This window comes from Myxine glutinosa, chromosome 4 (assembly GCF_964187855.1).
Source record: "Myxine glutinosa chromosome 4, kmMyxGlut1.1, whole genome shotgun sequence".
NCBI lineage: Eukaryota > Metazoa > Chordata > Myxini > Myxiniformes > Myxinidae > Myxine > Myxine glutinosa.
The window spans coordinates 125889382-125906204 of record NC_136264.1 but is presented as its reverse complement, the minus strand read 5'-3'; the positions used below and the strand labels follow the sequence as shown (position 1 = coordinate 125906204).

The 16823-nt window shown below is 46.2% G+C and overlaps 1 protein-coding gene across 1 annotated transcript in view; it reads left to right on the top strand.

Annotated features, from left to right (window-relative positions):
- The window catches only part of LOC137418771 (sodium- and chloride-dependent neutral and basic amino acid transporter B(0+)-like), a 193619-nt gene that overhangs the window by 121674 nt on the left and 55122 nt on the right, over positions 1-16823 (top strand). Inside the window, exons 8-10 of the mRNA XM_078776390.1 lie at positions 1653-1881; positions 2337-2462; positions 7776-7894. Of these exons, the coding sequence (XP_078632516.1) occupies positions 1653-1881; positions 2337-2462; positions 7776-7894 (474 nt within the window). The remainder of the gene's footprint in view (positions 1-1652; positions 1882-2336; positions 2463-7775; positions 7895-16823) is intronic.

The following is a 16823-nucleotide window of genomic DNA, read 5'->3' as shown; positions in this document are numbered from 1 at the left end:
CACCACCTCACCGGACCCCCTCCCACGACCCGCCAGGGGTCGCTTCGGCCGGGTCATCAGGACCCCCCTCAAGTTGACCCTGCCGGTGCAAGTCGATTCTGGGGGGACGTGTGTAGCGGCTGCCGCTGGGGTTTCACAATCGCCTTGCACCTATCAAGGACGCGGAGCGATCACCATGCCGGGCTCGTCCAGGACGCCCGGGCAGGCCCGCGCTCAACTTGCCAGGCCTCGGTCGGGACGCCCGGGCATGCGCAGGCTCGCCCTCAACTTGCCAGGCCGCAGCCAGGACGCTGGGCCACGCCCCCTGGCGCCGGGCCTGGGCAAACCCCCTGGGTTAATAGATATATATTGCTGACCGATAAACGGGTTTTCAGAGTGCCTGAGTGTTTGATTTCAATAAAGCAACTCAGATGAATTCCAGCTTTTTGTCGCGTCCATTCTTCTGATCGACGTGGGAGCCCCAGCTCCTTCAATGGCACACTTTGACCCAACAAATTGCCTTCAAAGCAACAATCCGACAGTTTAGAATCCGTCAATAATCCAACCCAGATTAGTGTCCGATGGCAAGTGTGAAATCATTCCCCTCACCTGTAAGGACTCTTATAAGCTTAAAGCAAAGTATTTAAGCCAAATTGGCGCACCCAAAGTCAACAGAAAAGATTGATGCAGTGCTGACATCATTTGACAAGACTGGCCAAATTTATCAAATGTTTCATTAATTACATGATAGGTTTTCATAAAAAATGTTGTTGTTTTTTTTTTTTTACCTTCACCATTTGATGTGGACGGAGGTTGTGTTTTAACACCTGTTTGTCGCTGTCTGTCTGACTGTGAGCAGGATATCTCAAAATATTATGGACGGATTCAGACAAAACTTGTTGGACACATTGGGTGTATGACGAGGACGACTTTATTAGATTTTAGTGAAGATCCAGATACTATAATTTATTCGGAGATTCTTCAACATTGAGAGGATGGGGGCAAAAGATCGGTCTATCAGTGGGATACAAAATGTAAACTATTCAGCCTGCTGGAGGCCTTCACTCTACTGAGTGCCATTCTAGTTAGGCCCCCATGCAGCAGGAGATGGAGTTTTGCAATCACTTCTGGGTGTCTGTCTCTGTATGTTTCTGTCTGTCTGTCTGTCTGGGTGTCTGTCCGGGCCGTAACTTTTTAAGGCCGGGCCATTTGAGCTTTTGCCATCAAATTTTCAACAAAGCTTTATTATGAGAACATGGGGAAGACAAATGAATAATTTTGTTATTAGAAGCGGCCTTGGCAAAACGCCACAATAAGCTACCTTATACACCTTAACACGGATATTGTCCAAGGCGGAAAACCCCTTGGGGACGGGGGAAATGAAATCGCTACAACCATGAGTCCTCCTGTCACGTTTGGTTGGGATTGGATAAGTAATGACAAAATGTATTGCAGACAGACATACAGACACCAACTTGTGTATTTTAGTATGATAAACATTTCAAAATTTGACCACATGTATGTATCCTTTAAGATGGAAACAGATGAAATTCTTCGAGAGCATTTGTAATTTTTATTTTCCCTTTGTATTTTTACTTACATGTACAATTCATAGTGCATTAAACAAACGTGCTGTGGAAGGTTTTTTTTCTTCTTTCATTCCACCTGACCAGGTGTGGCAGGATGCCACGACACAGATCTTCTATTCTCTAGCAACGGCCGGTGGTGGCCTGATCGCTTTGTCTTCTTACAACAAATTCAGCAACAATTGTTTCCTCGATGCACTCATCGTGACCATCACAAACTGCGCCACCAGCGTGTTTGCTGGGTTTGCCATATTTTCGGTCATCGGTCACTTGGCCCACGTCGCTGGCACCACGGTGCCTAAGGTCGCTGCTTCAGGTAAGGTTGATGGTGGTGGTTAGATTTTTGAGGCATCTTGAGGTTCTTGCAAAATAAATGTTTTACTTTAAGAATATTAAAATGATCGATTTTTACAATGAGTCCATTGTGCTGTTTCTAGCCTGGTGTTGCCTTAGCGGTTAGGGTGCCGGCTTGGGATCCTAGGATCCTGGGTTCGAATTCTGGTTGATTGCTGAATTAACGCCAGGGGGGTTGACTCAGCCTGTCATCTTTCTGAGGTCGGCAAATTGAGTTCCAGTCACTCGTAATTCCCTGTGTGTCGCAAGAGGTGACTAACAGGCTTGGTGGCAGGAAGGGCACCCGGCCATAAAACATTGCTTCAAAAAGGGGATCATGGTGCCCCAAAAGAGGCCAACCTCTGCTCTGCAGGGAAAAATGTCCTCTAAAGGCGGTTCCATGGTGCTGTTTCTAATTCTCCATCTCACCATTTGTAGGTTTTGGTTTGGCTTTCATTGCATACCCTCGGACTCTCACCCAGCTACCCATATCACCATTTTGGTCGATTCTCTTCTTCTTGATGCTCTTCACACTTGGACTCGACAGCCAGTTTACCATGATTGGTGAGTTTTACATCATTTATAACAACAGGATGCAATGTTGGGGTCAATTTTAACACATATCCGAGAAAATATTGAGGCAATGCTCTCAAATGATCATGTATTAGCCTAGTTGATATTCCCTTCAGAGCACATAGCTTGTGATACTGGATTCAAATTCCATATTATGCATTGATTTATTCATTGCCTTCTTATACTTGTGTAAAGTGCATTGGTCTTATATGCTTGTCCTGCCTGTTGTACATGTACAAGTCCCTCAACTTGAGTATCAAAATTTAATTGCACTAATTATTCAAAATGTGTTTTAGAAAAAAACAGCATTTCTATCTACCAGGTACACGTATTACTCTTCTTCTCCATGGAGGTTAAATCTTAAAAGTTGTAGATTGTGAACTTTTATTATTTTTTTGGATTGACCCACCCAAAGCATATGAATTGTTGCATAAGCAGGATGTAATTCATTCATTAATTAGTGCATAATTGACCTAACGTATCCGGCCGTAAAACGTTGCTTCAAAAAGAGCACCACGGTGCCCGAAAAAGTCCAACCCCTGCTCTGCGGGGAAAAATGGCCTCTAAAGGCGGTTCATGATTGACCTACCATATAGTCAGGTTCACTATGTTAACAAATATAATTTCTTTCAAAATTTTGGGATTAGCAAACCTGTACATTTTTGGAATCTTCAGAGCATGGAGAATCTGAAAATCAATGTTGGCATTTGCACAGACACCTGCATGGCCGCCATTTTGGATTTTCAAAATGGCCGCCTTAAAATACATATTTTGCGCGATCTCGGCTTCTAGTCAACCTAGAGACTTCATTAAATATGCTAATCCTATGTTTTCTGGGTCAAGGAATCCAATAAAGGCCTCAAAATAGTGCTCATGATTATAGAAAAGCAACAAACAAAGGTAATTGAAAACCATTGTCTTTATATTTGTGATTTAACTGTATTACATAATACATGATATTGCAAGTCCTTTGAAGTTATAGGTTGTTATAGGTAGTATCAGATTGAACTATAAGTCCTATACACAGGATCTACGAGGTCTATACCGTTCAGGAATATGATTTTACAGATCTTCATCACTGTCCTGAGTGTCATTTTCGCGAAGGTGTCTACGCAAATGTAAACATTAATTTTTGGATTCCTCATGCTCTGAATATTCCAAAAATGTATAGTTTTGCTAATCTACCAAAATTTTGAACGAAATTATATTTGTTAACATAGTGAACCTGACTATATTCATCACTGTCCTGAGTGTCATTTTCGCGAAGGTGTCTACGCAAATGCCAACATTGATTTTCAGATTCTCCATGCTCTGAATATTCCAAAAATGTGTAGTTTTGCTAATCTACCAAAATTTTGAACGAAAAAACATAGTGAACCTGACTAATAAGCACAATTAACTAAAGATTTTGCCACAATTGTGCACTTTGGGTTAAAAGTATGAAACTAGACAGATTAATACTCTTATGTGGAAAAGGGTGGGGTGGGGGCATCCAACATAGATTCTGTTGAGACTTTGGCTTGGTCTGTGTGCTGGATTAGCATAGATTTATGTCTGCATCAGGGATCTGTCAAAGGTAAGTTGAATTGGTAAAATATGCACCAAGGAGGTGGTGATTGTATACCCCAGAGCAGAATTGGGTGAGGTTGTATGGTTTAAAGCCTCCTGTACAGGTGAGGCCAGGTGGAGGTTTAGCTGACTGAAAATAATGGGTTATGAGTGTTTTCTGGTATTCTTCTGGCAAGAAGAAGTTGAATATAATTCATGAGTCGAGCAATAAGGATCGACCAATGTTTGGAAGAGTGGTGTGTGTAACAAGTTTCTGCATTTATGAATCAATAGGAATCATTTTGTGGGAAAAGGGAATATTTCCAGAATAATAGCCGAAGGCGAAATTGAAATTGGGCAGCTGGTTTTGCCATGGGAATTCGACCTTTTTAGGCTAGAGTTGGGATGGGGCTAAAAATGAATGAACTGTAACTGATAAATTGGGCATTCTGGGAAAAAATAACTTCAGGAAAGGAAAAGGTAAAATTATTCTACACCAATGTAAGTAGGTTATATAATAGGTTGGAGGTGGTTGAATCAAAAGTAGATAGTGAGGTGCACAATATATTTGCCATAAGCAGGACATGGTTTGATGAGGGCAGAGATTGGAGCAGGAACAGAAAGATGAAAGGTGTGATTCTAATTCTGAAGAACCGTACTCTGTTAAAGAGTATAAATACTGCCAAAGCAGTTTCTTGGCAAGGGTTATACTGGGTGGTTTGCCATTCCCTTCTCGGCAGTAGTTGGGACAGGAAATTGGAATTTGTTCTGCCGGCGAAAGCTCACCGACTCTTCGGGAAGGACACCGTGGGATCTATACCAACCACAAACTAAGATCGGCAGACATGAGTGACATGAGTCACTATGTGCATATCTATGTGCATAGTTAAAGGGCGGATGAGCTTTCCTTGGGCCGCCAGTTTAACATCCATCCGAGGGACGGCACACACGTTCATGAATTACTTGTGAAAGACCGAGATGACCGTTTATAGCTGGGCCGAGATTCAAACCTAGGTTAGAGCGCTGGGAGGCGTGTGTACATACCTCGAGGCAAAGCTATTGTAACCATAAGGCAAATTAGGCGGTCGCCTGGAGAGGCACAATTTGGGGGTGGCAAAATTATGAAGAACGATTCATGAGATTACACAAGTAAACAAGCAGACTGTTCAGGTCTATGTGTTTTTCCTTTAAAAAGAACTATTATGTCAATGGACAGCTCCGCGAACCATGTAAAACTCCCCCCCCCCCCCCCCCCCTTTTATGGGTGCCAGAAGTACGCCCGTGATCGTGCATTGAAGTTCTACATTTGTATGTGCAGCACAATGCTGTACATGGGCTGAGTGTGCAGTTGTGCTGCTGATGCAGTGCCCTCTGCTGGTTAGGGCAGGAATTTGGCCATGGTGCGGGCGATTGCTCGCATACTCTCCAGGACACTCATTTAATGTCCCTCAAAGGGATGGCACGCACACCAAGTTGTGGGGACATTTCAAGGACGATCAAAGGAAATTGGATGCACTTGAGCTCATAAATGCATGTCATAGCAAAGGGGTTGAATACTATTGACTCAAGACATTTCAGCTTTTCATTTTTAATTACTTTGTGTGAAATTTTCGAAAAAGAAACGATCCACTGACATTATGGGTTATGACATGCAGATCAGTGATAAAAAAATCTCAATTTAATTCGTTTTAAATTCAGCCTGCAACAGAACAAAATGCAAAAAATGTCAAGGGGTGTGAATACTTTCAGGAAGCACTGTAATAAAGGGTATAACCAAAATAAGTGCAAAAGAGTGAACCTCAGCAGGATAGACAGTGATAGGACCAGGGTCCATAGCGTGAGAGTAAAGAAGGCGAGAGTTAAGATGGTAGGAAAGCAAGGGTCTTTCCCTCCGAGAGTAGTTAATGTATGGAATGGTCTCCCGAGAAAACATGTTGGCAGAAAAAGTAGATGAGTTTAAACTGGAATCGGATGAATACCTCGAGGCATTGGGTATACAGAAATGCAAGGATATTGGCAAAGAAAGGAAGGTAGCTTGGGTGTGGATGATTGTGTACATGTGTGTGTAGTGATTGTGATGTCTGTAGGAAGGTCTCGTCTAAATGTTGATGTGCTGTCAGTATTTTTAATTGTCCTTCACAGTGCTCCTGTTCCACCCCTTATCCCCCTCACCCCACCCCTAAGTAAATAAATAAATAAAGCCAAAAAGTTAGTGTTTGTTTGCTTGTTTTTTCATGGAGATTTTTTACATGGTGATATCCTTGTGCTTACACCAATGTTCTCCCCATTCAGCAGCCATCCCCTATATCCCCCTCTCCCTGTGACACTACTTAAAACAAGCATTCTGAGTATTGCGCTGCAATACATGTCACCTAACGGCACTCTGTCGTCCGGAAAACTGTTGGGGAAATTACCAAGGGTTATTTATCCACAGGTTCTGAATCGTTCCCAATCGCTAATTACCTCAGGACGGGCTTACCTGTGATTCGCACTCGGGACTTCGATTTATACACCTTGCAGACAGGTCAGCACAAGCACGAGAAAATACGTTGTTGATAAATAACCTTTCGAGTCCCTAAATATCAGTAATTTATTATATTTTCCAGTTCACGATCAATGATCGATGTGTATATATATGTTGCTCGGCTTGGCTCCGCCTCTCCGGAAAGCACGTGCTGTGTCGCGCTTTTGACGTTGGCGAGACGAGGCTGAGGGCGCGCGGTGCGGCTTGAGGAGAACTCTAGAATAAACAAGAGATATCCGTTATTTTATTTTTTTTCGTTTAATTAACGAGATCTGCCAAACCACGTGCCCTATCGCAAATTCCAAAAGGACATTTTAGTAGACTGACATGCTGAACAGATCTGTAAAGTTTCCCCTCGATTGGATCAAAAATGAGGGAGGAGCTCGGTTTTAAAGGTTCATCCTTAAAAACGTCATAACTCTGAAACCATGTGACGCATGACGTCATGCTCGCTGACATTTTTGTTCGTCATGGGTATCCGATTCTGCCTGCAAAGTTTGGCCTCGATCTGTTCAGCCGTTGCAGAGAAAAAGGGGTTTTCGTGTTTTCATGAAAAACAATATGGCGGCCGAACCACGTGACCTGTGACGTCATAATTACTATTAAAATATTATACAGACCGAGTCCCCCCTACGGTGAAAATTTGATCTCAATCGGTCCAATTATTGCTGAGAAAATCTTTTTTAAAGGAAATTAAAACTTAAAATGGCACTGAGTTAAGGATCATCGGAATTATCAGAATTCCCATAGTTCAAAGTGCCATAACTTTGTCAAAAATGATCGAAACGTCGTGAAGTTCGAACTTCATCTGTAACTTATCATGAGGAAACCATATACCAAGTTTGAAATTATTAGCATTAAGAGTTTAGAAAAAAAAGTCCGGAAAACTGTTCTTGGACTGACGGACTGACGGACTGAGTGCAAACCTATAGTCCCCTCCGGTGTATACCGGTAGGGGACTAATAAATTGATGGATTGAAATAATGTGGTGTTGATAGAGCACAGGCCTGATTGGTCAAATGGCCTCCTCCTGTATGAAATTTCCTTGTGTATAATATCTTTCAAAATATACCTGAATGTCATCTGCATTACAGAAAATCTGTATGCTACAAACTGACCTTTGACCTACCTTGTGTTGCAGCTCAGATTAGCAAATCACTGCTTGTACAGTAAATTACCTCAGGAAGAAAATGAATCCCGACTAAAACTCAGCCCTACTCCTCTCCCAACAGAAACCTTCACTACCGCTTTGAGAGATGAATTCCCTGATTTCTTCAAAGGCCAAAACACCCTTTTGACCCTTTTTATCTGCATCCTCCTCTTCTTACTGGGGCTTCCCTGCACGACAAGGGTACTTCTTGATTTTCTGACAACCTTTGATATACAGTCACGTGAAAAATTAAGTACACCCCATGTAAAGTTTTGACTTTTTGAACATATTTCAACATACAGCTATTTGATCTTCATTTCAACAATATTGATAGATAAAGGTGATATAATATAACAAATATCATGAAACATTTACATTTTGTAGTCCATTGTATAATTTAAATAAACATAAATGCAAATTTCACATGTGGAAAAAGTAAGTACACCCCTACATTTATCACTACTTCAAACACATAAAATTAGAATCAGGTGCACCAGCTCAGGTGCAAATGATTAGAACATCGTTAGAGAGGATCTTGGAGGAACCTGTCTTATTAATATTTAAACCTCAGACATTTAGTTTGGTTTGCTCTTTGTTGTTGAAGTGTGCAGCGTCACCATGCCTAGATCAAAAGAGCTCTCTGAGGCCTTCAGAAAGAAGGTTATAGATGCCTACGAGTCTGGGAAGGGATTTAAAAAGATCTCCAAACAATTTGAAATCAATCATTCGTCTGTCCTGAACATCATCTACAAGTGGAGAAGATTCCAAACAACTGCCAACTTTTTCAGGCCAGGCCGCCCCAGCAAGTTCAGCCCGAGAGCAGACCGCAAGATGCTGAAAGAAGTCTCTAAGAACCCCAGAATGTCATCACGGGACCTACAGGTAGCCCTTGCCACTGTTGATGTAAAAGTGCACGAGTCTACCATTAGAAAGAGGCTGCACAAATTTGATCTACATGGGAGGTGTGCCAGGAGGAAACCTTTGCTGTCCAGAAAGAACATCAGGGCAAGACTAAAGTTTGTCAATGAACACTGAGGCAAAGACCAGCACTTCTGGAACAATGTGCTCTGGACAGATGAGTCAAAGGTAGAGCTATTTGGCCACAGTACCAGAAGACATGTTTGGCGAAAACCAAAGACAGCATTTGACCACAGGAACCTGATACCAACTGTAAAGCATGGTGGTGGAAATATTATGGTTTGGGGCAGCTTTGCTGCAACAGGGCCTGGGCAGCTCAACATCATATAATCCACTATTAATTCTTCATTGTACCAGAGGGTGCTTGAGTATAATGTGAGGCCATCTGTCGGAGAGTTGAAGCTCAACCGAAGGTGGATCTTGCAACATGACAATGACCCTAAACATACCAGTAAATCCACCAAGGAATGGCTGAAAAAAAAGAAATGGAGGGTTCTGGAATGGCCAAGTCAAAGCCTGGATCTAAATCCCATCGAGATGTTGTGGGGGGATTTGAAACGAGCTTTGCATTCAAGAAACCCCTCAAACATCGCACAGCTGAAAGATTTCTGCATGTTGGAGTGGGCAAAAATTTCTCCCAGTCGATGTCAGACTTGTAGACAGTTATAAGAAATGCCTACTTGAGGTTGTTTCTGCCAAAGGGGGCAATACCACCTATTAGAGCCAAGGGTGTACTTTTTCCACAGAAGGAAATGGCATCTCTGTTAATTTTTTGTTGAATAAATTATTGCAAAGTCAATTTCTCAATGTTGTTTGTTCAATTAGATCACCTTTATCTGTAGATACTGTTTAAATGAAGATCAAATATTGATAAGTCCACATATGTTAAAAAGATTTTTTTAAACATTTCATTGGGTGTACTTACTTTTTCCACATGCGAAATTTGCATTTATGTTTATTTAAATTATACAATGGACTACAAAATGTAAATGTTTCATGATATGTGTTATATTGTTATAGATCGCGGTTAGATGTTATAGACCGAGCGGTGGTGTAAGACCGCGACCTAACAAAACTCACCCGATTCCACCCGAACTTTGGCCGTATCGCACCGTAGCTGCCCAATGGGGAAAAGACAAAGGCGACGAATGCAAAGAGGAAAAAGAAGGCAAAGAAAGGTTTGGAAATACGACTGAATTTATTGGCTATTTACACACAAGCAAAAAGAAAGCAATCAAGGTTTATTTACAACACATAAGACGCAGGTGACACAGGGAAAATACTAGCTTATACAGACTTAATTAACCCAGGACAGAACAAACAAAAGACGGACTCACGCGGGGAATTGCAGGAGGTGGATGGCTGGAGGTGAACGCTTGGTGGAGCCAACGCGGAGCTTGGTGGAGCTGAACGCTTGGTGGAGCCAACGCGGAGCTTGGTGGAGCTGAACGCTTGGTGGAGCCAACGCGGAGCTTGGTGGAGCTGAACGCTTGGTGGAGCCAACGCGGAGCTTGGTGGAGCCAACGCGGAGCTTGGGGGAGCTGAACGCTTGGTGGAGCCAACGCGGAGCTTGGTGGAGCTGAACGCTTGGTGGAGCCAACGCGGAGCTTGGGGGATTGGTGTGACGGGTTCTCTCTCCTTCCTTAGTCCCACCCAGTCCAACAACTTCCTCTCGTGCTTCAGGACTCTTTCTCTTTCTTTCTTGGTCCCTCACTCTTTACCACCGACTCCTCACCGCAACCAACGCAACCACTTGACCACCACCTCTACTGACTGACTCTTCACCACTCTGCACTTGACGACCGACTCCCAACCAACTCAGACCAACTCAAAGTCCAACTCCAGGCCTTTCTGTCTTCTGCTCTCCTCTGTAAAAACGCATCTCTCCTGGCCACACCCCTGCCTTGGGTTATATAGGCCCCCGCCCCTCAACCTTTGCGAACCTCCCCGGCCGCTCTTCCTCCGCCCTCTGTAGCCAAACCCCTGGCTCATGGTTGGTCGAGCGGGGCTGGTTCACTCCTCCCCTCTCTGACGAGGTGGGGAAACGCCTTCCTTCCCCCAACCCTGCCTCGTGGTCAATGGCGGCAATTGGATCGGAGGTAATATGGGCAATCGAGGGCTCAGCGGTGACGAGAGGGGATGTAATATGGGATGGAGATTTTGGGGATGGGAAGGAAAGGGGATCTATTCTCTTTAACTGGTGCAATGGAGTATTTCAATTAATGGAAGACACAGCCTTACGCTAATACACATAATAAGGATATAACTGTCAAAAGAAAGGATATATCGTGTCCTGCATGTATGTTTTATGGACTAACTACGGAAACGCCCTTTGACCTTTATACAACCACAAACGGAGGGAGGAGGGGTGATATTTTACAACAACCTTTTACAACAACATTTTACCACAACAACAAAATAAAAAAACATTCTCATATCCACAACACTGCACCCTCCTCCCCTTAGGCACGTCCCGGGCCTATTACTTTTACCTTAGTGTGGCATGTAGGTGTAGTTCCCTCTACTTTTAGCCTGACCCTGAGTGCGACAGTTTTAAAACATAAATAAATGTGTCCCGCTGCTCCATTGCACCCTGCCTAACAGACTTACGCCCACAGTTAACCGAATTGCGGAATGGTCTTCAAACTACACACTGACGGTGGGAAGCATTATTTACAATTGACGCTATTTTTATTTACAAAACTAACCCAGGACCTGTAATTGTTCTTTCTGGGGGGAGGACAGTCTGCTCTGCATCAATGCACCATGAAAGCACCTATAACGCACCAACACACCCTCAAGCACCAATCAGTGCAGTCACCACTGTTCATCAATAAAATAAATCCAACAAACCCAAACCCTGCAGGTGATCTCTTGCTCTTCGGCTCCCTCTGCTGGTTATTATTTGTTCTTCCAGATGTTGTCATTCTTTTGCTTTGCTTACTGGCGGCCTATTTTCAATAAAGTGTGCCCAATGTGTCCTTTTTTTATTTGATTTTATTTATGGCCCACAGGGCCGACTAGTGTGGTTCACCTGTGGGGCATCGGTGCCCTGTGGCCAAGGTCCGCCAGCAAGATTTCGGGCCCTCATGGCCGGTTCCAGCAGAGGGGCCTTGCCCCAACCCATGGGGTCCATAAGTGGTGCTCGGCCACTGACATGTGGTCCATAACGTGGTGCATCGATGCAGACAGCTGGTTCTGGGAATTTCGGGCGCACAATGGCCGACCCACGCACGCTCCCCTCGGCGCCCAACGGCGCTCAGGTCCTCATGTGGGAGACAAAAAGGGGGGACAAGACAGATGAGCGAGGGGTAAGGTCTCAAGGGTACACGTCAAAAAGGCAATGCAAGGCAAAATGCGTACGGAGGGCGAAGTGAGAAAGCTCGTCCCTACCGTACGTCACCCCCCTGTCACCTAGCCTACCCTTGCCCTTACGCCATATGTACAAAATCTACACATTACCAATTCGTCACTACTGTCACGTCTTCCCCATATTTCCCCTATACCAAATTCGTCACCACAATCCCTCTACTTCAAAAATTTGCCATCATCAATTCATCATCAATCCTCATAAGGAGGAAGAGATGGAATTACGCACAATGTCACACCCACGTCATGATGCGTCTCACATTCCAAACATTTGCACAGTAAAAATAATTAAACATGGCATGGTGTGGAGTACCTGTCACCTCAGGTGAGTGGATGCAGATGGTGCGAGGAGATCCTTCATCCTAACTATCCTCTAAATGATTTTAACACACTTTACACTACCCGGGTTCTTTCTCCGGCCAAACCATTGGCCCTCTTACACTATGGGTTCTAAAAACCAATTCCCATTGGCCAAACTGTGGTGCTTCTCAATTTGGGGTCTCACTCCCCCGATTCATCTCCCGGTGCTCTAGCACAATTTCTGGGCTGCGACGTGTACCTCTCCCAGTGGGTCTACCCACCTGCACACCTCCACCACTGCAGTTGCCACCCGAGCTTACCTAGCTCCTCACCCTAACCTATCTAACTGGGGCAGGCCCCTCCTGGCTCTGTCACCCCACTCGGTGCCCTCTGGCACTGGGCTACCCGGGTCCGTCCTCCGGATCCTCGGGCCCCATCCACAACAACTACTACCGGCTCCCAGAGCCCACCTGCGGCCTCACCTGGCCGACATCCTCACAGTGGTGGAGCGCCCAACCAACTACACACACTAACAGGCTACACGCCCAGCCATTTCCACAACACCAACGCACCCATCCACATACCATTCTGTCACCCGCACCACAGATGCCAATATCCAACTACAATTTACCTGTACCCTCTACCTAACACTTACACTACCCGCCCCGGGTATCCGTGATGGGGGTCCACTCTTCCCCCATTCACACCTTTGCACCATCCACTCCACTCCACAATTTCCACCATTCTCACTCCACTACCATCCATTCCACTACTCCATACCATTTATTCCATACAACCACATACACCTGTTGTTGCACACCTGTGCAATCCTACCTGGTGCCACCTGCACCCTCCTCCTCTTCCTGGACCAGTTGGTCAACACAACACACAATCACCACTACTCCCTCATACACTGCTCCACACACCTGTTCAGTTGCACACCTGTGCAATCACACCTGTCCAATTCTCACCTGTTCAATCCTCACACACACGGCATCATCTCAGCTAACTACTCCCTTCTGAAACTTGCGCTTCCCAGTCGTCCCTTTAAACTATTGCGCTCCCACGTCATTATCATCCACACTAATCTACCTGCGTCCCCACTACAGGTATCAGTCACTAACTAACCTTAACGTTACCTAATGTCAATCTCTTCTAGATCCCTACAATATAACCTAACCCACCCGGGCTAGTTTTCACTGCCATACACCCCATAAACTATAGCTCCTTTGCCCCACGTCTGTGAGGGATGGTGGATTTGCCATCCCACCACATCGGGGGTCTCTCACTATCAATTTTGTACACCTAAATTCCAACCAATCAAAAATTTGCCAATCACTACTCATCATCTGCCAATCATTACTGCCAATCCTTTGCCAATCATCAAATTTTGTTTTTCTCTAATTTTGGGCCCAAAACACTATTACTATCACGATCACCATCATCACAGTCCGCTATATCCTAGCCTCGGTGCGTCATGACATCATTAAACTCGGCTTCGTAAAGCCGAGCAATGAATTCGGGTGGTTTGGTTGCCTGCAGGTTGAATCCGTCCGGCTTTCGGTTCAAGGGAGGTGGTTTGGTTGGACCGAGATTCCACGCACCATCTCGGCGCGGCACCTTGCGGTCCCGGGCCCGATGGCTCCATCTCCCCCGGTCGGAACCCCGTCCCCACGAGGGGGCACCGTTCCGCTTCCTCCCACTCGCCCTCGAACCGGACCGGTCGCCTCGCCCGACAAAGCCCGGACTCGACCGTGTGGGGCGGGGCCAAGCCCGAATCGGCAACGACGCTTCGAAGAGAAACGACGCAGCTTCGATCGACGCCGGGCCTCGCACCCAACCAAGCACCCCTCGCACCGAGTGCTCGCATCGGCTATCCGTCGCTCTAACCACTAAACCGGTTACCATCGATGCTTCACTTGCATGCTTACAAGCATACGCTACCCCTTTCACCCTCACAAAACCTGGCGTTCCAACGCCGTCCGTACATTCCACCAACGCTCTCTCTGTTACACACCACACCTCTTGCGCACACTTCGGTCCACACCTCTCCTCCGTTACGTCCTCCGTAACACTCACCATGGGCGTGCACTCCGCATTGCTCTCACTCCCTGTGTCACACCCCGTACACACCGACGTGCATTCTCGCTCGCACTCGGTTTCACTCCCACACTTTATAACACACCCACTCGCCGACGCACACTTTTTCCTCACACGCGTGCCATTTCCACTCACACGGGACCCTTCACCAACGCCCGGGTGCTTCCTCGATCCCAAGCGCGCGAAAATTCTTTTGTCGCTAAACATCCTCCTGCAAAATCTACCCGCACAATATACAGCACGACTCACCTGGGGGATCCTTTTCTCCACGCGAACCTGCAAACTTCCATTCGGGTTAAGCACAGCATCGTGATGTGAGCAGGGACTTTGTACATAATCCATTTCTCCCTGCAATTCCCGGGTTACCTCCGTCATCTCTTCAATTTTAATTCCCGCTACTGCTTTTTCTTTATTCACCTCGACGACCGCTGGCTTTAATAAAATTCCCTCTACCTCATCGGTCGCCGGCTTTTCAAAACCCCGTGTCGCGATTTCTACCCCCGTCATTGTACCCGTGCTTTCCTCCGCTTCGCTCAACCAGCGCTTTTCGACTCGCGTTACCTCGTCGTGCACCCCTGGGACCCTTTCGCCCAACTTGCGGTCTCTGTCCCTCTGCTCCCTTTCCTCCCTATCGGCCCTCATTCCGTTTATTGTTGCTTCAATTTTATTACTCAATCTCTCCCCCTCTATTCTCAGCATCTCGGTGAATTGCGCCATGAAGTCCCCCACATCAAAGCCCGCTGGTAGTGGTACGGTCATGGGCGCGGCAAAATTTGGTGCCGCTGTAACCACGTGCGCGAGAGCGCCATTTTGTGCACCTGATACCCCCGCAACCACACCTTCTTTACTCTCCTCCACCCTTTCCTCCACATACATTTCCCCGAGGTCCTGGGTCGATTCTACCCCGTCTATCTCTCCCACCGGCATCCCGTCGCCTTGAACAGCCATGGCGCGATTTCAAAATTCGGATTTTTATACAACAAACAAATTTCGGCTTTATAATTTCGAGCGCGTAAACGCGCTCCGGGTCCGATCTCACTCCTCGACACCAATTGTTACAGTACTAACACAATTGGTGTCCAAAATTTGGGCTAAATAAATTTAGTCCCAGGTTCGAATCCCATCTCCTGACTACCAATTGTTATAGATCGCGGTTAGATGTTATAGACCGAGCGGTGGTGTAAGACCGCGACCTAACAAAACTCACCCGATTCCACCCGAACTTTGGCCGTATCGCACCGTAGCTGCCCAATGGGGAAAAGACAAAGGCGACGAATGCAAAGAGGAAAAAGAAGGCAAAGAAAGGTTTGGAAATACGACTGAATTTATTGGCTATTTACACACAAGCAAAAAGAAAGCAATCAAGGTTTATTTACAACACATAAGACGCAGGTGACACAGGGAAAATACTAGCTTATACAGACTTAATTAACCCAGGACAGAACAAACAAAAGACGGACTCACGCGGGGAATTGCAGGAGGTGGATGGCTGGAGGTGAACGCTTGGTGGAGCCAACGCGGAGCTTGGTGGAGCTGAACGCTTGGTGGAGCCAACGCGGAGCTTGGTGGAGCTGAACGCTTGGTGGAGCCAACGCGGAGCTTGGTGGAGCTGAACGCTTGGTGGAGCCAACGCGGAGCTTGGTGGAGCCAACGCGGAGCTTGGGGGAGCTGAACGCTTGGTGGAGCCAACGCGGAGCTTGGTGGAGCTGAACGCTTGGTGGAGCCAACGCGGAGCTTGGGGGATTGGTGTGACGGGTTCTCTCTCCTTCCTTAGTCCCACCCAGTCCAACAACTTCCTCTCGTGCTTCAGGACTCTTTCTCTTTCTTTCTTGGTCCCTCACTCTTTACCACCGACTCCTCACCGCAACCAACGCAACCACTTGACCACCACCTCTACTGACTGACTCTTCACCACTCTGCACTTGACGACCGACTCCCAACCAACTCAGACCAACTCAAAGTCCAACTCCAGGCCTTTCTGTCTTCTGCTCTCCTCTGTAAAAACGCATCTCTCCTGGCCACACCCCTGCCTTGGGTTATATAGGCCCCCGCCCCTCAACCTTTGCGAACCTCCCCGGCCGCTCTTCCTCCGCCCTCTGTAGCCAAACCCCTGGCTCATGGTTGGTCGAGCGGGGCTGGTTCACTCCTCCCCTCTCTGACGAGGTGGGGAAACGCCTTCCTTCCCCCAACCCTGCCTCGTGGTCAATGGCGGCAATTGGATCGGAGGTAATATGGGCAATCGAGGGCTCAGCGGTGACGAGAGGGGATGTAATATGGGATGGAGATTTTGGGGATGGGAAGGAAAGGGGATCTATTCTCTTTAACTGGTGCAATGGAGTATTTCAATTAATGGAAGACACAGCCTTACGCTAATACACATAATAAGGATATAACTGTCAAAAGAAAGGATATATCGTGTCCTGCATGTATGTTTTATGGACTA